The sequence below is a fragment of the Diospyros lotus genome, chromosome 1, assembly GCF_014633365.1.
Source record: "Diospyros lotus cultivar Yz01 chromosome 1, ASM1463336v1, whole genome shotgun sequence".
Classification (NCBI taxonomy): domain Eukaryota; kingdom Viridiplantae; phylum Streptophyta; class Magnoliopsida; order Ericales; family Ebenaceae; genus Diospyros; species Diospyros lotus.
This window is the reverse complement of record NC_068338.1, coordinates 2,558,702-2,584,682: the sequence shown is the minus strand read 5'-3', so window position 1 is coordinate 2,584,682 and position 25,981 is coordinate 2,558,702. Positions and strand designations below refer to the sequence as shown.

The 25,981-nt window shown below is 37.3% G+C and overlaps 2 protein-coding genes across 2 annotated transcripts; one reads left to right on the top strand and one right to left on the bottom strand.

Moving 5' to 3' along the window:
• Window positions 1-9,907: 9,907 nt before the first annotated feature.
• On the bottom strand, window positions 9,908-11,005 carry LOC127811045 (uncharacterized). The gene has a single exon (XM_052350753.1). The coding sequence runs from the start codon at window positions 11,003-11,005 to the stop codon at window positions 9,908-9,910; it is 1,098 nt and encodes a 365-aa protein (XP_052206713.1).
• Window positions 11,006-19,849: 8,844 nt separating this feature from the next.
• On the top strand, window positions 19,850-21,508 carry LOC127810916 (uncharacterized). The gene is made up of 3 exons (XM_052350527.1): window positions 19,850-20,107; window positions 20,165-20,283; window positions 20,524-21,508. The coding sequence occupies exons 1-3, from the start codon at window positions 19,850-19,852 to the stop codon at window positions 21,506-21,508; spliced, it is 1,362 nt and encodes a 453-aa protein (XP_052206487.1).
• Window positions 21,509-25,981: the final 4,473 nt, after the last annotated feature.

Genomic DNA, 25,981 nt, shown 5'->3' with positions numbered 1-25,981 from the left:
AAATTTCCCTTCGCGCGCACAAGCCCCAGGCCTCAAACCCGCGATCTCTAGCTGCTCCCTCGCGCGCGCAACCGTCCACGCTGGCTGCCCTCACTCAACATATGTGCATACATAATTATACTTAAAGTGATTCTCTGCCACTTTCAAAAATTCCATTTCAACACCATAACTTCCATTAATCACACACACACCCCCAAACTCCAATGTCTTCTTATTTCACTTACACCTAAAAACTTCCAAAAATCCACAAATAAATTTATTTTACTATTTCCATAAATACTCCCCAATAATAATTATTTTCCTTAAATCCTCAAATATTTAATAATCACATTAATTACAATAATTAATAATAATTTACCATTTCCAAATAATTTAATTAATTACCTTTAATTCCCTATTTTCTTCAAACCACATAAATAAATACTTCCTCTTAAATTATTAAATATTCAATAATGCCCTCAAACACCGGTTTGAATAATTATTATTTATTTTCAAATTTCGGGATATTACATTTATGATATATTCTGTATAAATTATTATTATGTATTCTGTGATCTAAATAAATAAGTTAAATTTAAAATAATATATAGTTAAAAACTTAATGACTTGGGGGAGGGGTGGCTGTTAGGGGGTGTTAAATTAAAAATAAATGTTTAATATAAAAAATTAAATATTAAATAATTAGTAAAATGATTAAAAATAGGATAAATGAATAAAAATAGGAGTTTTAACATAGGAAATTAAATAATTTGTAAGAGTTTTAATAGAGGAAAAATGATAATTTCTTCTCCTTGTGCCTTTTATACTTTAGATTTTAGATTATAAGGAAGATGATAAATGAATAAAAATAGGTAGATGATATTTTAAATAGATAAAAAAATTGTAAATCAAAAAATATGAGTTTTTTGTAATCATTATTTTTAATATCAAAAATAATTATTCAATCTAAAAATAGATATAAATTTTATAATGATTTTAAACAAATTTAAAAAAATTAAAATTTTTGAGTAAAATTTTGTCTGGAATTTTTTTTGTTTCTAAGTTAAAACATAATTTTTTTTGTGGATGAAATTGTTTTTAATTTCATTTTTTTTTACACATAGAATGAATAATAAGAATAGGAGTTTTAATTTTTAATAATATATGTATATTAGGTGATTTTGTTTAGTTTTTAAATCGTTGAAAATTTAATCAATATTATTTGGGCAAATTAGAATTAAAGAAAAATCAAAACATTAAACATTAGAATTAAAATTAAAACATTAAATGAGTGGATTCTTGAATGTTTTAATTTAAAATTTATGAAGTGATTTAATTTGTAGCTCAAAAATGATTTAATTTGTGATGTGATCATTTAATTCAATGCTCTAGTCACTAGCACGACAAGCACTGAAATCAAACATGAAATATTCCATGTTGATCCCACTATAATTGCAATTGCTTGCACAAAATTCATAAATTAATTTATATTTGGCATTAGGTATGGAGTTTCATTTATATTTGGCAAATGAATTGCGAGGATTATGAGATATCAAATTAATTTATCTCATATTTAATATTTTTAAATGCTAATGAATTGCGATGCCAAAAATTAATGGCAAAGTTTGAAGAGTTATATAATTTTCTTACATGTCTCATATTTTGGGATATATAAGATATATAAGGTTTAATTAATGTTAAATTTAAATTAAAAATTTAATTTTAATTATTAAAAAATTATAATTAAATAATAAAATGGGCCAATTAGGGTTCAAGTGGGTGAGTGTTTTAAAAATAAATTATTAATAAATTTTAAATAAAATTTTAATTTTATATTTAGTATTATTTAAAAAAAATTATCTTATTAATATTAATAATATAGTTAAATAATTTTAGAAGGATTAAATAAAATTATTTTGCATAATAGGGGTTTTAACTGTATAATCCTAATAAAATAAGATAATAATATATAATTTTAATTAAATTAATAATAATCACAATTAGGGTTTTAGATGTAGTGTGGTCGGGGCTTTGGTTCATAGGGGTTTGGTTAATTGTAAATTTGGAATAAAATTTAAATTTATAAAATAATTTATATTAAATTTTTATTAAGTTATTAATATTACTATAAATTTGGTTGTTAAATAATTTTTTTAGGGCCAAATCAATATTTTCTTAATTAATTTTGATATTTTAACTTTAATTTTAATTAAGAATATAGCCTAATTTTCTAACTTTATTTTTTATTAAATCTCTTATTAGAAATTAAAATAATTTAATTTTTTAATTTTATTAATTATATATTATAAATTTAAAATATTAAATATATGTTTTTTAATTTTTTAATAATAATGGGTGGGTTTCAAGATTTAATTAAGCAAGGTTTAACTTTGGGTTTAATAAAGACTAATCTTAACAGAATTATACAATAATATATAATTGAAATAAATAAAAACCTGTGGTTTAGTCTAATTTAATTGTAAAAAATGATTAGTTTAATGATAAATAATATGTTTAAATATAATAGTTGAATGTCCAATAATATAGTTGTCGAGTTAGTTATTTATTTAATACAATTTTAAAATTATAACTACAAATATAATGTTATTAATTATTTGGTTAAACTTTTGTTACTTGCTAAAAAATTTAAAGTAGTGTACATTTGAAAGTGCAATTATAAATTACGTACTAAATGATGGTTTTGTGAATTTTCAGGATAGTTTTTTTTGTCATACATATTATTTAATTTAAAATGAAAATTTCGTCGCATCGTAAGTGGATTGATAATAAGTGTAACCCAAGAAGGGGCAGGATTAATAGAGAATTTTATGAGGATGTCGACGAGTTCATTCAATTTGCGTCTACCCAAAAAAGTTTTATAAGATTAGAAGGAAAATTAAAGTGTTCCTGTATGAAATGCAAGTGTTTAAGGTTTAAATCAGTCAATGAGGTGAAAATAGATATTTGTAAACATGGATTCATGAAAGGTTATTATTATTGGACGCATCATGGTTAAGAAATGCCCGCTGTGCCTCATTCGATTGTTGAAAATGAATATTATAGAGAAGACAATTTTAGGGATCAGTTTAATTCTTTTGAACAGATGGTAATGGATTCGGCTGGGCCATCAAATGCGCCATATATAATGCAAGATACTGGTACTGGAAGTGGTTATCAGACTTACAATGTAGATGAAGCACCGAATGAAAATGAACAAGCATTTTATGACATGTTATCTACTGCACAAGCTCCATTGTATCCAAACTGCGAAGTAGAAAGTAAACTTCCTACTGCAGTTAGGATGTTGAGTATAAAGTCTGATTACAACATTCTTGAATGTGGATATAATGAAATCATGCAGTTTATGCATCAAACAATGCCAACTGATTTTTATCATACCAAGAAATTGGTTTCGCAGCTTGGCCTCGGTTATCAGAAGATTGATTGTTGTTCAAATGGGTGTATGTTGTATTATAAGGATGACGAATCCGAGATGAGTTGTAAGTTTTGCGGTCATCCTCGTTTTAAACCTATAAAAAGTGGGAAAGGAAAATTTAAACAAATTTCTTATAAAAAAAAATGTGGTATTTACCTCTCATACCAAGACTGCAGAGAATATATGCTTCTACGGTTACAGCTACGAGTATGAGATGACACCACGAAAGTCGAAGGGAGCCTGGTGTCTTGTCTCACCCGTTTGACAGGGAAGTATGGAAACATTTTGATCAGAAATATCCTAACTTCTCTGCCGATCCTAGAAATGTGAGGTTTGGTCTTTGTGCGGATGGATTCACTCCATATGGTAAATCGGGTCGGTCGTATTCTTGTAGGTCAGTTATTGTGATGCCATATAACTTGCCTACTGAATTATGTTTGAAAATAGAGTTTCTTTTTCTGACTACTATTATTTCAGGTCCATCAAATCCGAAAAACAAGATAGATGTGTTCTTACAACCTTTAATTGATGAACTAAAATTATTGTGGTACGAAGGTGTTCTGACTTATAATATATCAACTAAAAATAATTTTTTCATGAAGGTTGCTCTATTGTGGACCGTCAATGATTTTTCTACCTATGGAATGTCATCTGGTTGGATGACATCAGGTAGATTAGCGTGTCCATATTGTATGGAGAAAGCTAAAGCTTTCAACCTGAAGTATGGTGGAAAGACGTCATTTTTTGATTGTCACAGATAATTCTTGCATATGGATCACGCCTTCTGGAGAAATACAAGTGCATTTAGAAAAAACAGAGTCGATAATTCTTCTCCACCACCACAGTTAATTGGAGATACCATTTTTCAGAGAGTCTGTAATTTTTTTTCTATCCTCCAGTTATAGGACTATGCGATGCCTGGGTATGGTGTTGACCACAATTGGACAAAATGAAGCATTTTCTAGGAATTGCCATATTGGAAAGATAATCTGATCCAACATAACTTAGATGTCATGCATATTGAGAAAAATGTTTTTGACAATCTTTTCAATACAGTTATGGATTTGAAAGGTAAAACTAAAAATAATACCAAGACTAGAATGGACCTTAAAGAATATTATAGGCGCAAAGAACTTGAACTAATAGACCGTGGCGGGGGCAAATATTGGAAACCTAAGGCCCAACACACGTTCACAAGGGAACAAAAGTTAAGTGTTTTTATGTGGATAAAAGAACTTAAGCTCCCTGATGGATATGCTTCCAGATTAGGTAAGGGCGTTGATATGAGGAACACAAAGTTAGTTGGGTTGAAAAGTCATGATTGCCATGTTCTCATGGAGCGATTACTTCCAACGGCATTTGTAGCATTACCAGATCGAATTTGAAATCCGGTCATTGAGTTATGCCAGTTTTTCAAAGATATTAGCTCAACAATATTGAGAATTGAACACCTAGATGTCATGGAACAAAATATACCCATCATTTTATGCAAATTAGAGCATGTATTTCCTCCCGGATGGTTTAACCCAATGGAGCATCTCCCAGTGCACTTAGTTTACGAAGCAAAAGTGGGGGGACTAGTACAATACAGATGAATATATCCATTTGAAAGGTACATCTGGTATAATTTGAATCGTTATTTTTTAAAGATAATAAAATTCTTTTATATTGATGAGATTTTCAAATGATTTAGGTTTCTCAACACTTTAAAGAAGAAAGTTCGCAATAAAGCACGTGGAGAAGGATCCATATGTGAGGTATATTTAATTGAGGAGACGTCCACATTTGATTCATATTATTTTGCACCAAATGTTCCATCAAGAAGAACGAGAGTCCCTTGAAATGACGATGGGGGAGATTCTTCATATCCACAAATTTTCATGTTCAATTATCCAGGCTGTGCTGTGAGAGCAATGAAAATTAGGTGGATGGATGGGAAAGAGTTTGAAGTCGCCAAATTATATGTCTTATTGAATACTCCGGAGGTCGAATCTTATATCGAGTAAGAATTAAAATTTAAATGAATATATTTATAAGTTTATTCTTGGTTCATATTAAATGATTGATATATCATTTAAATTTTTCAGCATGTACATCAATCTATTGCATTAACTATATTCAAATATCACAAATGCAAAAATAGACAAATAAATCGAGAAACATTTTCCTAAGTGGTTCCATCATGAAGTATGTTACTTCATATTAAATTATTTTTTAATTAAATTTTAAAAATACATTAAGTGATTCAAATATTTTCTCAGGTTAATTCGAATACTCAAGTTGTTACAAATCCATTAATTCAGAATATAGGATGGGAACCGACTCCAAACGTGCGGTATTGGCTAATGTATTTTGTGAAGGGATATAAATTTCATACCGCCGAATGGAGTACTAATAGATCTACTGAAAATTTTGGTGTTTGCGTGCCTGGGACAGGGGTTGGATCTTCAGAGACTTATTATTACGAAAAAAATTTAGATATTATTGAATTGGAATATGTAGGCCTACCAATCAAACGGATAGTTATGTTCAAATGTGAATGGTATGATCCAAGTCCTAGGGGAACCAAAATCCATGAAAAGTATGGTATTATTGAGGTTCGATCATCAAGAAGGTATAAGAAATATGATTCTTTCATTTTTGCTCAACAAGCTAAACAAATGTATTACACGTCGTACCCCAGCACTTGCCGTGATAAACGTGATTGGATGATTATTATTAAAACAAAGGCACGACCTACAATAACGGCTCCCAAGGCTAATATGGAAGAACCTTTCCAGGAGGATGAAATACCAGAACTCCCGCAAATTGATCAAAATGATGACCTTAGAGGTAGTTTACAAGATTTAGATGTTTCAAATATTATTCAGCAAGAAGAAGATGATGATACAGATGAAGAATCTATATCAGAAGACGACGAAGAAGAGTTATTATCTGATGACATAGATAGTGATGAATTTATAGAAGAAGATTGATATATTTATGAATACATGTGAATTTAAATATATATATTATGATATAATATCTTTTGTATTTTTTAATCTCTGTGACCTTGTACGTTTTATCGTGTTTTTTTGTTTCATGTAATTTCAAAAACAAATGTCAGGACATTCATCTCCCGAACCAAGCAGGGGTAGGGGTAGAGGAAGATGTTGATCTTATAAGGACACACATTTCCCAGATCCTAGTAGTGTTGGTTCACAGTCTTCTCCTTCTGTCTCCACACATGTTGTTCCGTCTACTCCTTTATATCCTCAACCATCGCACCCATATGCTTTCGTTCCCATGCCTCAGTTCCAACAACCATTCCCATCTATGCCATATCATATGTGTTATACTACAATCTCACCCAGATCCCACCCACCTGAGACTGCACCACATTCTGTCCCCTATCCTGGGTCTACATTTCATCCCATAGGAGGTTCATATCCATACTCATTTATGCCGACACCACATGCACATCCTTCAACATCTTTTCCTGCTCAGAATGTTGACCCGACTCCATCTGAGCTAATTAATACCGACCGAGCTGATCACCGAGTAGAGTTATCATGCAATCAGAACTATGATCATTGAGTATCTTAATTATATTATTTTTAATTAATTGTTTGTGATTGTTTTACATATAAATGCAATTTCTTACATGATAAATATTGGTTTTATAGTTTTTTCCCCGAGGTTGGCCCACTAGGTGTACAGTCCAAGATTTGGAAGAGACAGTACACTGAAGCTTGGCTTCATTGGGATGGCGTGCCTGAATTAACATGACGGATGTGGCTAGACGAATTTAGCGTAAGTTTAATTGCAATTCTTAATTTTAGAAAGTTTCAATTTAAAATTGTATACATATTTATTTATTTTTAATTTCTTGTAGAAAGAGTTTAAGTGGCAACTCGATGAGAGTGATCGTATATGGATCACTTGGAATAAATCTGGTCGGAGAAGTTTTAGAAATAATTTGAACAAAATTAAAGGAGGTGCAGATAAGGGGGAATGGATGGATCCAATGGTGCGGCGAGCATTATAGGCCAAGTGGGATGAAGATGAATACAAGAAGAGAGTAGAACAAAACAAAAAGAATCGCGCATCCGAGATTGGTGAGTCAGTCCACACAAGTGGATCCATTCCTTTCACAGAGAGCCGAAGAAGGATGGTAATTAGTTTTTCTACTAATTAAATGTAAATTTTATAAATTTATATAATGGTTTATATTATTTTTTTATTTATTTCATATATTTGTCATGCAGGCAAGGGAACTAGACCGGGCCCAATGAATTTGAGATTTTTAGTAGAACCGACACTTGAAAGAATGATCAAGGACAAGAAGTGTGAGTCGATAATAGATTTTAGGCCATCGCGATAATTGTATTAAATTTGTACAATTTAATAAACATTACAATTTAATGGTTTTTTTTATTAGTTGACAACATCAATATTTTAATTTATATAGGAGGCGTTCAAGAGATTAAGTGCAGAGGCATCTTGAGCATTAGCCGGAGGTAGTGAGTCATCCTTTCCATCTACAATCAACGAACGTCAGATTTTTTATCAAGCTGTCTCTGGTAGGAATAAGAAGGGTCGTGTCTACAGTCTCGGCTCTCAAGGTAGGCAGTCATTCCCAGTTGGATCTGATAGCAGTTCCAATGGTTCATATGGTTTGTCGACGGAATTAGAACAAATGAGATTGAGGGTCACCCAGATGAACGAGGAGTTACATTCTGCTCAAACTAAGGTCGTCGAGGTGGAAAATCAGCTCCAATCCACCGAGTCTCAGATGAATGCGGAGTTGCATTCTGCTCAGACCGAGGTGACAGAGGTGAGAAATGAGAATGTGCAGCTGCGTCAGTGGTAACAATAGATGATGGCGTGGCAAGAGCAGATGAATAGACAAATGATGGCGTTACAACAACCTAGCCTGTCTTATCAGCAACCTGGACCGTCGATTCAACCAGAACCGAGTAATCAGTTTTTTGATGATTAGAAAACAAAATGATGATGATTGTAACTGAATATTTATGAATTAATCAGTTTGACTTACAAATTCAGTTTTGTTATTTTAATAATTAATATGAATTTTAATTTTTTTAAAATAAAATATTTTTAATTTATAATAATTAATTAAAATAAATTGTTAATTATCATTAATTTCATTTATATATAAATTTTATTTTAAATAAATATAAAAGATAAAAAAATTTGAATAATAATTAAATATGAATTTTTTTATAAATATATTTTTTATTTATTGTAAATTTTTAAAATTTTATTTTTAATTTACGTTAAAAATTTTATTTTTATTTTATCTATTAAAATTATTATAGAAAATAATTTAAAATTTTTGTTTTTTTAAACATTTTAAATTTTTTTATTTATGTAAATTATTAATAATTTTAAAATTTTTATTTACGTTTAAATTTTTATTTTATTTTATAGCTGATCAGCGACGAGTTGCTTACCCGTCGCAATTAATTTTTTTAAAAAATAATTGATCAGCGACGAAAATGGGACCCGTCGCTGATTAGTGACGGGAGTGGCCCTTGTCGCTGACCAACGACGAGCTTCTTACCCGTTGCTGAATCCGTCCCACAACACCTCTGTCACTATATTCCGTCGCTAAATTTTAGCAACGCCAACTTTAGTGATGGATCGGCCTCCGTCTCTAAATCCGTCGCTAAAAATTTTAGTGACGGATTTTAATGTTTCAGTGACGAAAATTTCAGTCGCTAAAACTCTGATTTTTTGTAGTGACATGCAAAAATCGAAAGCTCAACTCCACATTTCTGCATTGCAAATTCTAATTATTATTTTTTTGACAACAATAGGTTTAGTATCATTTTATCAAATATGGGTTAAGTTTAAATTTGATGAGTTTAATCTAAACCCAACCCATTGAGACATAAATCAAATAACCTAAAAGAAAAAGAAAGAAACTCCACGAGTACCACACGCTTAATTAAAATGAGAACCTGCTAGAGCAGCTAAAAAAAGACAACCAGTAGAATTAAACAACAGCCAAAACGCCTCCAAAAAAATTACAATACGTGGGATGAGAATGACGTAAGAGAAAAATTACAATTTGTTAAAAAAAGTTTAATGAGAATACATTGGATTTAGAGACCTAAAAGGGCATTTTCAATAATAATGCGTATTGTTGTGTTCAAGAAAGTGGGTTCAATCTCAAGATAAGGATAGGGCCATGAGAAATAAGTCCAATAAGGGAACGTTGGAACACCTTCCCAACAGAATAGTACGCGGGAGACTCTCTCGGAGGCTACTCCAGGGTACCCACACCTGAGAGACTCAGAGGCCAGGGCATTCATGGTTTCTGCTTTAACAACAAGAAAAATCCTACGTATTCTTCATATATATCCATTGGGGGGTCACTGCTGCATATTATTTATAATTAGATCATGCATTGACACTCTTTTACGACGGAAACTAGCCATGCCATGATGAGGAATCAAGCTAAAGATAAGTGTCTTAATTAATCAATTAGCTGTAGCTGCTGAGGTTTTGATGCGAAGGACTACGCTTGACGATGGGTTTATTGTAACCAGCACTACGCTTCTTGTTTCTAAGGTGGTTGTTTGTTTTATTGTTATTAGCCCCACATACGATGGTGAACTCAATCCCAACCGCCATGCATGAGAAGAGTCCTCCGTCTGAGTGCCTACGCGCAAGCCTCATCTCCACCTCCTCCTCCTCCTCCTCTTCGCCCGAAGATCTCAGTGGCTGCAACTCCATCCGCCACCTCTCCAATGTCCTCGTTCTGTACCCTTTGGCCATGGCCTGTTCCACCGTCAAGTCCTCCAATATGGAGCTCCCCGTGTCCTCCGCATTGACGTCGTTTTGAACCATCCCCAAGCCCCTTTCCTGGTCTGTTGCCTCTACCGTCGTCGTTGGATTAACCGCCCGACATGGTGATCCCTTGCTGGCTATAGCTGCCGCCACAATTGAAGCCGACGGCCCCACGTCGGAGCAAAGTTCTGATCCATTCACGGCGGACCCATTCACCATAGAGCCATTTATGGGGGGTAAGTAGTCCTCAAGGGTGAGGCTAGAGAAGTTGTGGCGTACCAGCTGGTGCGCCTTGCCGTCTGAATCGACGGAGGCTCCATTGTGGAGGGAAACACCCATGTTGAGAATGCCTTGAGGGCTGCCGGAAGCACGACGAACTTGAAGGGCGACGAATCGGGTGCCACCGAAAATGTTCCGAGAAGGGTGGATGAGGTCAGTGATGAGAACGCGGACGGTGCCAACGAGGTTATTGCGGAACCAGGTAGAGGCCGCGTAGATCTCGACCATGACGGCGGAGTCGTCGGAAAGCAGGAAGTCGTTGTCAACTTGGAAGGCAAACTTGTCGTTCCAGGTGGGGTTGGAATGGCCTTGCGAGTCCACGTGAGTGCTCAGCTTGCGCTCCAAAGCGGGTTCAAGCCACACAATGGCGTATGTTCTCATCGATTTGGAGATGGCTGCTAGGTCTTGCGCGGAAATCACATTGATTTCGATCAGTAAGGAGGAGGAACTACTGGCAGTGGAAGGGGCGGAAGAGGTGGTGGTAGTCTTGGAATCGGCGACGCTGCTTCCCATTGCCGCCGCTGCCTGGGTTGATGGGACGACTACTCTGCATGCATGCGGACCTGATTTCTGGAACCACAAATAATAACGTTTTTTATTCCTTCTGCCTTCTTAATTTGGCCATTGAGTATTTTTAGGAATGGTGGTAGTTATTATTCCACACTATTCTCGCTAGTTTTCTTTTTTATCTTTTTCTTTTGTCCGTCCTAATTAAGTACCTCCTATATTTTTATTCACTCATTAACACACTTATTGCATATTGCTTCTGACTTTGCTTATCGTTGGATTTAAATTTAACATATCCCTATTAATTAATTGTAAAAATAAACTACAAAAAATACTAGGAAAAAATATTGGGTCTAGAGATAGAAATTTTTTCGTTTCTAAATCTCAAAAATTCTCTTTAAATGCAATTAGTAACGAGCAATTAGCTGTCTCAAAAAGTGTTGTCACAATTCGAGACATCAATCTTTCATTTCTAACTTATTAAATTTTGTCTCTAAATTTGTATAATAATTGGTTTTAAATTTTGTCATAAATAATAAAATATTAATTAAACATTCATAAACCAAATTTTTTGTCTCTAAAAAATTAAACTTTGTATTTAGAGACAAAACTTGTTCGGTCTCTATAGGTCGAATTGGCTTATAGAGATAGAAACTGAACCTACTTTCAAAATGGACAACATGTAATATCATTCCAACAATAATCATACTAATAATTCTTAATCCCAAAGTTAAGAACTAAAATTTCAAAAACGATAATTTAAAATAATCATTCAAAATTCTTCAAATACACGCAAACAAAAAATTAAGAAATTTTGAAAATGTCATGGTAAGGATCTTCAATCCATAAAATATAAAAACTAATAAATAATAAGATAAAAATGTCATAATATCAAGACTCATAAAAAAATATCATACTCAACAGCATCGACAGGGTCATAATGAGTATCAGTGGCTAGAGTAGCTATTTGAGGTAGATTAATTGGAGGGGTCGCAGTTGGTAGAGGACGGGTTGATGGAATCTAGGCAATCCCTAGGAGCTAGAAGAGGCTACGTATCATCTCTTGTTAGTTTTGAACCTCATCTATCAGGCTAGATATTGTATGACGCATAGTGTCGAGCTCAGACTAGGACACAACCTCACTAAAGGATGCAAACAAGTAATTAGGATAGGTTGTCCCTAGTCCAAATAAGCATCCTTTCTTACTCCTTTTTCCAACTGCATCCACATAAAGGCTATTGTAAGAGGTAGGTGAAAATTGACCTTGAGAACTCCCCCCTCCAAATGCACATCACTACAAAAAAAAAAAATAGAGTTTTAGTGACGAAAATTTTTGTCGCTAAAATATAAAAATCTGTCGCTAAAGCTTTTAGTAACGGATTTAGTGACGGGGGCATACCTTTCGCTAAATATTAGCGATAGAAAATAGCGACGAGAGATGTTTTGCGACGGAATCAGCGACAGGTATCAGACCTGTCGCTGATCAGCGACGGGAGTTGCACCCGTCGCTGATCAACGACGGGTGCGACTCCCATCGCTAATTTTAATAAAATAAATAAAAAAAATTTAAATGTAAATAAAAAATAAAATTATTAAAATTTATATAAATAATTTTTTTAATTGTTAAAAAATTAACAAAATAAAAAAATTATTTTCTAAATAAATAAATTTAAAAGACAAAATAAAAATAAAATTTGTAAACATAAATTAAAAATAAAATTATAAAAAATTTATATAAATAAAAATTTAAATATAAAAAAATTCATATTTAATTATTATTCAAATTTTGTTTATTTTATATTTATTTATAATATAATTTATATATAAATAAAATGGATGATAATTAAAAAATTTCTTTAATTAATTAAATAGAAATTAAACTTTACATTTATATAATCATTAATTTAAAAAAATTAAAATTCATATAAATTTATAAAATAACAAAACTGAATTTCTAATTCAAACTGATTAATTCATAAATATTCAATTACAATTATCATCATTACAATCATTATTTTGTTCCTCATTATCAGAAAACTAGTTACTCGGTCCTGGTTGAATCGACGGTCCAGGTTGCTGATAAGACGGGCCAGCTTGTAATGCCATCATTTATCTATTCATCTACTCCTTCCATGCCATCATCTGTTGCTACCACTAACCCAACTCCACATTCTCATTTCTCACCTCTGTCACTTCAGCCCGAGCAGAATACAACTCCTCATCCATCCGAGTCCGGGCGAAATGTAGCTTATTTTTTACCTCGACCACCTGGGTCCAAGCGAAATGCAACTCCTCGTTCATCTGGGTGACCCCTAATCTCATTTGTTCTAATTCCGATGACAACCCATGTAACACCTCAATTTTCTTGAGCGTGTTATAACTTAGAATTTTGGGAATATAAAAAATTTTCATATCACAATAGTTGTCACACATCACATAATATCCCAAAAACCCTAATTTTTACCTTCTCAACTTAACAAACCCAATAATTGAATAGCTAAGACAAGCATTAAAATTTCTAATACGGAAGCTAGATTGAACCTGATATGGTTCCCAACCATAATGCTTTATCATAACATTGTTCAAGACGTCTACAAAATGTATTACATCACCTCTCGCAAATGATAACTGAACATCTTAAACATATCCAAAATTACATAGGTTCGCACATAAGCATACAACAGTAGTAAATTAAGCTTATTCTTCAGCTACCTCCTTTCCCTTAGAGCCGCTCGTCGAACCTAGAACGTTTGAATATTCCAGGGACATAGTCAAATTAGAAGATGAATCTTCTAGTGAGAAACTCCAAAAACAGTTTATATCGATGCATGATCAGGTATAAAATGTATGAGAAGACAAGGAGAACTACTCCGGAGTGCCTCGTGAACACGTTAGCCTCCTCCAACGAGAGCTTTCTCAATGGCGCATGCATAGCGCCTCTCGGGAGGTCCCTAACCATGTCATTTCGGCCTGACCTCATAGCACTCATGCAAGCACCACATCCGTTATTCCTTAGACTCATGGTCTTCCCCATGAGAGCTTTCTCGATGGCGCACGCATAGTGCCTCTCGAGGGATATCCGACTTTTGCCCTCGGCCAACAACAAATAGGTACAACAGTATGGCCACACGAATTTTATAAATGCAACAGTTAAAAAACCAACAGCATATATTTTTCAGAAAAATACAGTTCATATATGCAGCATGATTTCACGTAAGAGAATAACAAGAGTTTATGTACAAGAACTTCACAAAACACGTCTCATGCAATAGAAGTCTCTCATAAGAAAATAAAAATAAAATTTGGAGTATAGGAGTCTCACCTTGTTGGTTTATCTCTTCGAGGGTATAATTTTACAACAAACGGCCTAGGTTTCTGCAGAAAATATATATTTCGGTAAACCTAAACCCAAATATTTTTATATAGGATTGAAGGGTATTAAATTAGGGGCATAACTGAAAAATTTGAAGGAAAATAGGCCTCTCACGCGCCCCCGGAAGGTGGCTCACGCGCCTTCACGCGCAGCCACTTTCGACGTGTGTATCTCACGCACTGCTGCCAGATTTCGGACAGCATTGTGTCATTTTCGTATTTCGGCCATATCTCCCTCATTTTAACTCCGATTCGATACCCGTTTGAACCTACGCGACCCTCTCTTCCCCTTCTATAGGATTATAAAAAAAAAGGGACTTACCTCAGTTTTTTGCTGACTGATTTTGGCGAACTCCGGTGAAGACCCGCAACTCCGACGAGGCTCGTTCTCCCCAGCTTCTCCTTTGATTCCTTCCCGCCTTCTTGCCGAACTTCCTACTCTCTCTCTAGAGCAAGATCCTCCTCTTAGAGTGCCTCAACTCTCAAAGTTGTTTGGAATGATTTGAGAACAACCCATGGTGTCTTTTTATAGATTTCTCCAACCAATCACATTATGCCACTTGTCACAATTTTAGCCATGGACTCCAAAGACTCAAACCTATAATTGAATGGCTTTTGAAATCCAAAGCTAGAATGAATTCAACTTTTGAAATCCAAGCTAAAACCCCAAACTTCTTTCAAATAACACTTTGGCCCTTATTTCAAATCCTTAACTTCAATATTTTATCACATAAGCTCTTAATTTTATCCTTATTTCGTTTGGATAATTTTCTAATTACAATTACACCCTCAAACATCAAATTTATCGAGATACTTAAAATTCCAAAATTAATAACTCAAAATTACTCAATATATACGATTTTCAGAAGCCCCTTACCATCATTCGATCTTTTTATGCTACAACTTAACCGAAAACCATTTCTGATTTGATTTCTTTCAGCATCATAAATCTCGCCTCGAGACGCTCATCAAAAATATACCTTTAACCTTAGGTATCTAAGCTCTAAGGTACTCCCTACGACTGATTCGGTCACTCGTTGCCAATTCAAACATATTTTTGGTATTTTAAACTCACTTAAAATATGTGGCATTTTCACAAAAATATGGGGTATTATATTCTCCCCTCCTTAAAAGAATTTCGTCCTCGAAATTTGAAACATACTCAATATTATTGAATGTTAAATAATTATTGCATTCTGAAATACAATTTCTGGAAGAAAATATAAAAATTTCCTACTCTATTTTCATTTCCTCGAATAAATGAGGATATTTCTTCCTAATTGTTTCCTCAAGTTCCCACATTGCCTCGCCATCCAAGTGATTTCTCCACTGAACCTTCACTAACGGTATCTCTTTATTTCGCAACACTTGAGTTCGGCGATCTAAAATTGCTCCAGGTGACTCTGGGTAGGTCAAGTCATTCCTTAGCTCAATTGTCTCCGCCCGAACTCCGAGAGTTGGATCTGGCACATGCCTTCGAAGTTGGGAGACGTGGAACACATTATGGATCCCAGACATGCTAGGCGGAAGCTCTAATCGATAAGCCAAAGGTCTGACTCTTTCCACGATCGGATATGGTCCTATATACCTTGGCTTCAGCTTTCCTTTACCGCTTCCACGCGTCACCAAATGCTGGGGTAACACCTTGAGATACACTAGATCCCCGACCTCGAACTCTAGATCCCTTCTTCTTTGATCAGCATAGGATTTTTGTCGGCTTTGCGCAGCTCGAATCCTCTCTTGGATTATTCGAATCTTATCAGTAGTCTGTTGCACAAGCTTGGGCCCTAACATCTGTTGTTCCCCTACTTTGGTCCAACAGATAGGCGACCGACACTTTCTTCCATACAAAGCCTCATAAGGAGCCATCCCAATGCTGCTGTGGTAACTATTGTTGTACACGAATTCTACCAACGGCATATGCTCTTCCCAATTTCCTCCAAAATCAAGGGCACAAGATCTCAACATATCTTCAAGCGTTTAGATTGTCCTCTCTAATTGCCCATCAGTCTGGGGGTGATAAGACGTACTTAATTTCAGCTGAGTCCCCATGCATTCCTGCAAACTCTCCCAAAACCTCGAGGTGAACCTCGGGTCCCGATCTGAAACTATGCTTACCGGCGCACCATGGACTCGTACTATTTCCTTCACGTACTGCTCGGCGAATTTTCGTACTGGTTGGTCCATCCTCGTAGGTAGGAAATGCGCTGACTTTGTCAACTTGTCTACCACCACCCAAATGACATCATAACCCCTTCGACTCTTTGGAAATCCTGTCACGAAATCTATCGTGATCTGTTCCCATTTCTACTCGGGAACTTCCAAAGGTCTCATCAACTCTGCGGGTTTCTGGTGTTCAATCTTTACCCTTTGGCATATATCACATTGTGCCACCCTCCTAGCCACGCTGGCTTTCATCCCAGGCCACCAATAGATTTCCCAAAGATCTCGATACATCTTCGTGGCTCCTGGGTGTACGGTATACTTAGCTCTGTGGGCTTCATCCAAAATTTTCTGCCTCAACTCCTGAAGGTTTGGCACGTACACTCTACCCCGAAACCTGAGAATGCCATTTCGCATCTCAAAATCTGAACTCTTGGGCTGGCCTTGCTCGTCTACCCATAAACGTATACGTTGGTCACTTCCACTAGCCTCACGTATCTCGGTCTCCAGATCCAGCCGAACTGCCAAGCTAGCTACTAGGACAGAAGATCCCTTCGGCACTACACTCACTATCATCAGGCTAAAAGCCTCAATCAACAGCCACTCTTGGGCCATCAACCCGGCCATAACAGTAGGCACAGTCCTACTCAAAGCATCAGCTACCACATTGGCATGCCCCAGGTGATACAAGATGGTGCAATCGTAGTCCTTCAAGAACTCCATCCATCATCGCTGCCTCATGTTCAACTTTTTCTGCGAGAACACATACCTTAGACTTTTGTGATCTGTGAATACATCGAACGTCTCTCCATATAGGTAGTGCCTCCATAGCTTCAAAGCATATACCACCGCTGCCAGCTCCAAGTCATGCGTTGGATAGTTCACTTTGTGTCTCTTCAATTGGCGTGATCCATATGCGATCACCTGAGATAGAACACATATTCTCATATTATTTAGCCCTCAAATTTAGTCTTTTTTGCACATTAGTTGTGTCCTTTTTATTCATCTTGGTTTTATTTTATAGGAATTGGGCTTCACACTATTTTACTTTATTTTTCCAGGTTTATGGGCTATGGGAGCATGATATGGGGCATGAAACGTCTTGATGGCAATGAGATATCTTGGAAATTGGAGAAAGAGAAGTAAGGGTAATTTTAGCAGATTTAACCTCCTGCACTTCCTTCAGTATTTTGGCCAAGATAAAGTTCCAGAATGAAGATTATGTCTTCAGAGATATTGTAGAGGACTTCTAGGGCTTTCTGGAATGGTATGGTTTGTCCAAATCCGAGTCCGTTTGGGCCTTCAAACAGCACTTCAAAGTCGGGGCTAGGAAGTTGGGTCAAATTAGGAAAGCTGCACAGATGCTGATTCTTTAAAAGGCCATATCTTGGGCGTCCGATATCCAAATCAAGTGATTCAAAATCCCAAATTCATCTAATATTCCTGATATACAATTCTTATGAAGAGGCCGAAGCCCAGTCCGCATGTTAACATATCCGAAATCGGCTGTGAAGTGGCAGTAACCTAGGGTTTCATCCTTAAGCTCTACTTAAGCACCTTAAGTGGCCGATTTTGAGAGAATTCTTTGGAAGGGCGTGAACAGCAGCCATATTTCCTTCTCCCCATTGTTCTTGTCAAGATGGAAGGCTAAGGATTCTGTAATCGGTTACAATACCACCCTTATTCCCGGTTTGAGTCTTTGGTTTTAATGGAAATCATTTTTTAGTTTTAACTTTGTTGTTCTCTTGTTTCTGTTCTCTCTTAAATCTGTGTATGTGTTGATGCCGGTTGGATGAATGCATGCATTGTCTTTGTTTGAGAATCCAAGGTTTTTGTGCTCGGTTGAGGCTTTAACTAGAAGCAAGAACAATCAGTCTCGAATCTGTGCAATAAGGGGAATCAAAACTGATAGATGGAACTAAGAGGTTTTTGAAATCTTTTTATCGGTTTTCTTTCCAATCTTTGGCGGTTGTTAAAGGATTTTTGTGATTTCTGATTTGAGGATTAAAACTAAACAAATTGTTTATTGAGAAGGCGATGAAAACTGGGATAGAAGGTTGGTTTGCAATTGATTGCATCTCGATTTCTTGTGTTCTTGCTTATTTAGTTTTCTGTTTTTTATCAAAAACTTCCCCCCCCCCCCCCCGTTTAGCCTTGTTTTGACAGATACACTTGAGGTTCATTGGGAGACGACTTTGGGTTGCACCCTTGCTGCAAATCAAAATTCTTATTCAACTAATCTATTGGTGTTCGACAGCCCCGATCAGATTTTGGCTCCGTTGCCGGGGAACCAATCTCGTTTCTGTCAAAAGAAGACTGATTCAAAAAAAAAAAAATAATATATATATATTCTTTGATAATCTAATAGCAGAGATTGTGGTTGCTACTTGGTATATAGGTTGGAAACTAGCTGGTTGCGGGCTACCGGTCCAAAGCGAGTTAACCATACTCGGCACTGCTAGATACAACGCCACGTACCAAGTTTATACCATAAATCAAGAAGTGAACATGCCTTCAGGAATAGTTGCTGACAGAAAACTCTTATTCTTTGTTTTGTAGTGAGACCAGCAAGCTGAATCCAAGTGCAAGAGAGAGCAATATTCAGCAGTTTTGACAGCAAACTCAGCAAACTCTTATTCAGCAGATTTTGACAGCCTTCATGACAGATAGCAAAATTTAAGGATTGAGAACAAGATACCGGTTCTATCCTCTTCCTTTCTCATCCTTACTTGATGTTCTTTCATGTCTTTATGCCTCCCTTGATGTTTTCTTGCATTTAGGGTGGTCTTTGAGGCAAAATAGGAGCTGATTTGATAAAAAAACGATTTTGACAGTTACTGTTCACTGCTTCCAACTTTCTCCGATTTTGCTGAAACTTGGTGTCCAAAGAAATGGGGGTGTGAGGATTATGAGTCACTGCTACGCGTTTCATGGCCTTGCAGGTGAAGATCCGCACAAGCACCTCAAGGAATTCCATGTTGTCTGCTCCACAATGAGGCCACAAGGAGTTGATGAGGAGCAGATAAACTTAGGGCCTTCCCATTCTCATTGGATGGAGCTGCAAAGGATTGGTTATACTACCTACCACCTGCTGCCATCACAAGTTGGGATGGGCTAAAAAGCATCTTTTTGGAGAAGTTCTTTCCAGCATCCCGAACAGCTGCCATTCGAAAAGAAATTTGTGGCATAAGGTAGAATCATGGGGAGACATTACATGAGTATTGGGAGCGATTCAAGAAACTCTGTTCTAGTTGTCCACACCATCAAATCAGTGACCAGCTGCTGGTCCAATACTTCTATGAAGGTCTTGTTCCAATGGATAGGTATTTGGTGGATGCAGCTAGTGGAGGAGCCCTCTCTGAAAAGACACCAGCAGCTGCTCAAGAGCTAATCTCCAAGATGGCACAGAATGCCCAACAGTTTGGTACCAGGTCAGCCACTCCCATGAGACAAGCCAATGAGATTGGTGTTGCTGCCATCAATGACCAACAGAGGATAGAGAACAAACTGGAGGAATTGGCCTCCATGGTCAGACAGCTAGCCCTTGATAAAGGACAGTCCAAATCTCAGCAGGTATGTGGTATTTGCTCATTATCCTCCCATGGTACTGACCAATGTCCTCAACTGCAGGAGAATATAGAAGCCTGTGCTGGCATTTTTCCAGGAAGACCCTTCCAGCCACAGCAACAAAGATATGATCCATATGCTGCCACCTATAATCCAGGGTGGAGAGATCATCCGAACTTGAGGTATGGAGGTCCTTCCAACTAGCCATTCCAGCCACAGCAGCAGCAACCTCAGCAGCACAGATTCAATGCACAAAGACCAAGTCAATCAATGCAGCAACCCCAACTAGCTCCTAAATCCGAATCAAGCTTGGAAGATATCATGAAGCAGCTCGTTGCCAACAATCTCCAGTTTCAACAAAGGACCGACACTGCCATATAAAATTTGGAGACACAGATTGGACAGCTGGCAACCAACATCAGTGAGCTACGGAGTCAAGGTTCGGGTCAGTTGCCTTCACAGCCAGTTTCAAATCCAAGGGGCAATGTAAGTGCTATTGTTCTCCGCAGTGGCAAGGAGTTAAGCAGCCCACCCTCACCCTCTCCACAACCAGAATTTGGGCAGCAACAAGAAAGCCAAAAAGAAGATCAGCCTCCTCCCATTCAAAAGGATAAGCAGCCCACCACCATTGATCAAGATAGAGGAGAGACTTCTCACAACCATCCACTGCCATTTCCTCACCGAGCCACTCAAAATAAAAAGAGGGCAGAAGCTGAGTTGGACAAGGAGATCATGGAGACTTTCAGAAAAGTTGAGGTGAACATACCACTCTTGGAGGCCATCAGACAGATTCCCAAGTATGCCAAGTTTCTCAAAGACTTGTGCACCCACAAAAGGAAACTGAAAGGAAATGAAAAAATCAACTTGGGAAGAAATGTGTCAGCATTGATTCAACCTGCCATGCCTCAGAAATGCAAAGATCCAGGGACTTTCACCATTCCTTGCACTATTGGAAATTTGCAATTTCATAATGCTATGTTGGATTTAGGAGCCTCTATTAATGTGATGCCTAAATCTGTGTATTCTTCTTTGCAGGCAGGTGCAGGCACATTGACATCTACAGGAGTGGTGGTCCAGTTGGCAAATAGGAGCACAGCATACCCTGAGGGAGTATTAGAGGATGTATTAGTAAAGGTAAAGGATTTCATATTCCCTGCTGACTTCTATGTTTTGAATATGGAGGATGATCACACACCCGGACAAGCACCACTTATTCTAGGTAGACCCTTCTTGAAGACTGCAAGGACAATAATTAATGTGCATGAGGGTACTTTATCTATGGAGTTCGCTGGTAACACCATTCAATTCAATATCATTGATGCCATGAAGTATCCCTTAGAAGATCATTCTGCCTTGCATGTTAACTTTATTGACTTAATGGTGGAGAAAGCATGTGTTGAGTTGTAGAATCTTGAGTCTGAATTCCCCACCATCCATGATTTTCCTGATGATATGCATTGCCCTCAGTGTCATGACGGACTCAGTAAGTGTAATGCTTGTTCTGAAATAGATGAGTTTTTGAGTATTGTTGATAGTGCGCCTTCTCATACTATATCCGATTCTCATGTGCCTCCCATAGAGGAAGTTTCTGTTGTTGAGAATGTAGTGCAGGTAGGTGGAAACATAAACAGATTGGTGCCTTCAATTCAACAACCACCCACCTTAGAGTGTAAGCCCCTGCCCGAGAATCTGAAGTACGCCTACTTGGCGGATGGAGACAAGCTACCCGTGATCATCGCCGACAACCTTCAGCCTGACCAAGAGGAGAAGTTGCTGAATCTGTTGAAGCAACATAAGAGAGCCATAGGTTGGTCACTTGCAGACATTCCCGGTATATCCCCTTCCTTATGCATGCACAGGATTCATTTAGAGGAAGGAGCTCGACCAGTGAGGCAGCCCCAAAGGAGACTCAATCCCACCATTCTAGATGTGGTCAAGAAAGAGGTAAGTAAACTACTTTCGGCTGGCATTATTTATCCTATCTCTGACAGCAAGTGGGTGAGTCCAGTGCAGGTAGTTCCGAAGAAGACAGGATTCACAGTGGTAGCCAATGAGAGGAATGAGCTAGTGCCCATGCGAGTGCAGAACAGCTGGAGAGTCTGCATTGACTATAGGAGACTCAACCAAGCTACCAGGAAGGATCATTTCCCACTCCCATTCATTGATCAGATGCTAGAGAGGTTAGCTGGAAAGTCCCATTACTGCTTCCTTGATGGTTTTTCTAGTTATTTTCAGATTTGCATAGCACCGGAGGATCAGGAGAAGACCACCTTCACCTGCCCCTTTGGCACTTTTGCATACCGGAGGATGCCATTTGGTCTATGTAATGCCCCAGGTACGTTCTAGCGATGCATGGTGAGTATATTTTCAGATTTACTTGAGCATTGCATGGAAGTTTTCATGGATGATTTTTCTGTTTATGGGACCTCCTTTGATGAGTGTCTGATCAGTTTGGGTAGAGTCCTAGAGAGATGTGTTGAGAAGAATCTTGTCCTAAATTTTGAAAAATGTCATTTCATGGTTGAGCAGGGGATTGTTTTGGGTCATGTTGTGTCCAAGAGGGGTATAGAGGTTGATAAGTCCAAGGTCGATATCATTTCTTCTTTGCCTTACCCCGCGTCTGTGCGGGAGGTACGTTCTTTCCTTGGACATGCAGGATTCTACAGGAGATTCATCCAAGACTTCAGCAAGATTGCCCTTCCAATGTCCAACCTGCTTCAGAAGGATGTGGAATTCAAATTTGATGAGTCTTGCAAGATAGCCTTTGAGGAGCTTAAGAGGCGCTTGACTTCTCCACCCATCATCCAGCCACCCAACTGGGACTTGCCATTCAAGCTCATGTGTGATGCTTCCAATTATGCAGTTGGTGCCGTCCTTTCACAACGAGTGGAGAAGAAGTCACACGTCATTGCTTATGCCTCGCGCACTCTGGACAACGCCCAAGCAAACTACACCACTACTGAAAAGGAGCTTCTTGCCATTGTGTTTGCTTTAGATAAATTTCGCTCTTATCTCCTGGGTTCTAATGTTGTCGTGTTTTCTGATCATGCAGCTTTGAAATATCTCTTGAAGAAGCACGATGCCAAACCCAGGTTGATACGGTGGATGCTCCTGCTTCAAGAGTTCAATGTTGAGATCAAAGATAAGAGTGGAGCTGAAAATCTTGTGGCTGATCATTTGAGCAGGCTTCCTTCCCCTTCAGATGCCACTACCATGGACTGTCAGCCTATCAAAGATGACTTCCCAGATGAGTTACTCTATCACTTGCATGGTACTGAGCCCTGGTATGCTGACATTGTTAATTTTCTAGCTGCATCTGATATCCCTGCCCATCTTAAGAGAGATCAGCTAAGTAAATTTAAAAGTCAGGCCAAGTACTATGTATGGGATGATCCATATCTATGGCGTATGTGTAGTGACCAAGTCCTTAGGAGATGTGTGCCCGATATTGAGTTTGCTTCAGTCTTGCATTTCTGTCATTCACTTGCATGTGGTGGTCACTTTGGTCCTCAACGCACAGCTAGAAAGGTCCTAGACTCAGGTTTATATTGGCCATCCCTTTTTCGAGATGCTCATACATTTTGTAAGAATTGCACACGTTGCCAGCACACAGGATCAATATCACGTAGGAATGAAATGCCTCAGCAACCCTTACTATTTTGTGAGATCTTTGATGTTTGGGGCATTGATTTCATGGGTCCTTTTCCTGTCTCCTTTGGTTTTGTGTACATTCTTTTGGCTGTGGATTATGTTTCGAAATGGGTGGAAGCTAGAGCCACCAGGACTGATGATTCTTCTGTGGTTGCAGATTTTGTTAGATCTCATATTTTCTGCAGGTTTGGCATTCCCAAGGCCATCATCAGTGATCAAGGATCCCACTTCTGTAACAGAACGATGCAATCCATGCTTCGAAAGTATGGAGTTTTACATAAAGTGGCGACGCCCTACCATCCACAGACCAATGGGCAGGCTGAGGTTTCAAACAGAGAGATCAAGCATATTCTAGAGAAGACAGTCCAGCCCAACAGGAAAGACTGGAGCAAAAGGTTGGAAGATGCACTTTGGGCCTACCGCACGGCCTACAAGACTCCTATTGGCATGTCCCCATATCGACTGGTCTTTGGAAAAGCATGTCATCTGCCGGTAGAGATCGAGCATAAGGCCTATTGGGCGGTAAAGCAATGCAACATGAATATGACAGAGGCTGGTTCCCAACGAAAGCTTCAATTGCAAGAGCTTGAGGAATTGAGATTGGAAGCATACGAGAACTCCAGAATTTACAAGGAAAAAACTAAGGCTGCTCATGACAAATTCATCAACAAGAAAGAGTTCGAAGTTGGCCAGAAAGTCCTCCTATACAACTCCCGTCTAAAACTAATGCCAGGTAAGTTGCGTTCTCGTTGGATTGGTCCTTTTGTGGTTACTCATGTTTTTCCTTATGGTGCAGTTGAGCTTATGGATGAGTCAACCGCAAAGCGATTCACAGTCAACGGGCAGCGGCTCAAGCCATTCTACGAGAGCTTTCGGGAGCATACTATGGAGGAGCTGCATCTCCTCAACGCCGCCTACAATTGACAAAATCAGGCTGTTCCTCTCTCCTTATTTTATTTAGTTGTCCTATACCTGATTCTTGCAGCATGCTTACATTGAGGACAATGTAATGTTTAAGTGTGGGGGAGGAGTTTTAGAAAATTGAAAAAAAATAAAAATAAAAATAAAAATAATGCAAAATGAGGCAAATTGAGTTTGAAAGAATTTAGCATGATTAGAAAGTTGATCTTATCTTTTTGGGCTTTCAAGTAAATTGGAAATGAGTTTGGCTTGGTGAGTTGATTGAGGTAGCCTTTGTGGGGATATTTGTGCATGTTCTTGTCCTTTCTTATGCTATGCCTACATTCACTAATTATGGGTATCACTCCAGAGCTTGTTTTGAGTCTTTATTGAAGCTATCAATGCTCATGCATGTGAAAAGATGATTAAGGCATTCTTTCATTTTACTCGTCATACTAAAAAAAAAAAAAAAAAGTGATCTTTTCCCTTCTTTAGGTTGAAGAACATTCATTGCATCCCTTGATTATGGCAACATATTAAGCAAGTCCTTTGGAATCAAAAAGAAAAATAGATAGAAAGGCCAAAGGCCAAGGTGAGATGGAGCGTAAAACGCACTCGCCAAGGTGAGATGGAGCGTAAAACGCACTCACAAAGGTTGGGATGGAGCGTAAAACGCACCCACCTTTCAAAAAAAAATTGTGTCTATTTTCTGCTTGCTTAATAGTTCTTCATTGATATTGGGTTGTCTTGAATGTTTTCTTCCTAAGGTTTACTTTACTTTTCATTGTTATCTTCCTATCCCTTTCACCTTACCATGTTTGAGCCTTGAATAAAAGTCCTTTTGATTTGCATGCATAAAGCACTGAGAGTGGAGATTTAGAAGATGAGCATATCTGGTAGTGGAATTATGATTGAGTGGAGTTGGGCATAGCATTTGAGGAACTTGAAAGCATGTTCTTATTCTATGAGGGTCTGCTTATTTTGACTCGCCTTGCCAAGTATAATTGCCATGCTACTTGTTTGTTTGGGAAGTGTAAGAAAGATGATCTTTGAAGTGTTGAATTCCTATAAAACTTGCCATGCCTCTCATTTTGCATTCTTTGCATCCTTTTTGTTCGAAAGAGTGAATGTTAGTGTTTAGTGTTTTTCCCAGGAGTGCAAAAGTCCAAGTGTGGGGGAAATTGATAGAACACATATTCTCATATTATTTAGCCCTCAAATTTAGTCTTTTTTGCACATTAGTTGTGTCCTTTTTATTCATCTTGGTTTTATTTTATAGGAATTGGGCTTCACACTATTTTACTTTATTTTTCCAGGTTTATGGGCTAT

What these genes read in the sequence shown, in the direction of transcription:
- LOC127811045 (XM_052350753.1), bottom strand. Translation starts at nt 11,005, where the DNA reads ATGGGAAGCAGCGTCGCCGATTCCAAGACTACCACCACCTCTTCCGCC.
- LOC127810916 (XM_052350527.1), top strand. Translation starts at nt 19,850, where the DNA reads ATGGATAGGTATTTGGTGGATGCAGCTAGTGGAGGAGCCCTCTCTGAA. An exon ending in GACAGTCCAAATCTCAGCAG is followed by an intron (nt 20,108 to 20,164) that starts GTATGTGGTATT and finishes CCTCAACTGCAG; the next exon opens with GAGAATATAGAAGCCTGTGC. An exon ending in AGAGATCATCCGAACTTGAG is followed by an intron (nt 20,284 to 20,523) that starts GTATGGAGGTCC and finishes AACCAACATCAG; the next exon opens with TGAGCTACGGAGTCAAGGTT.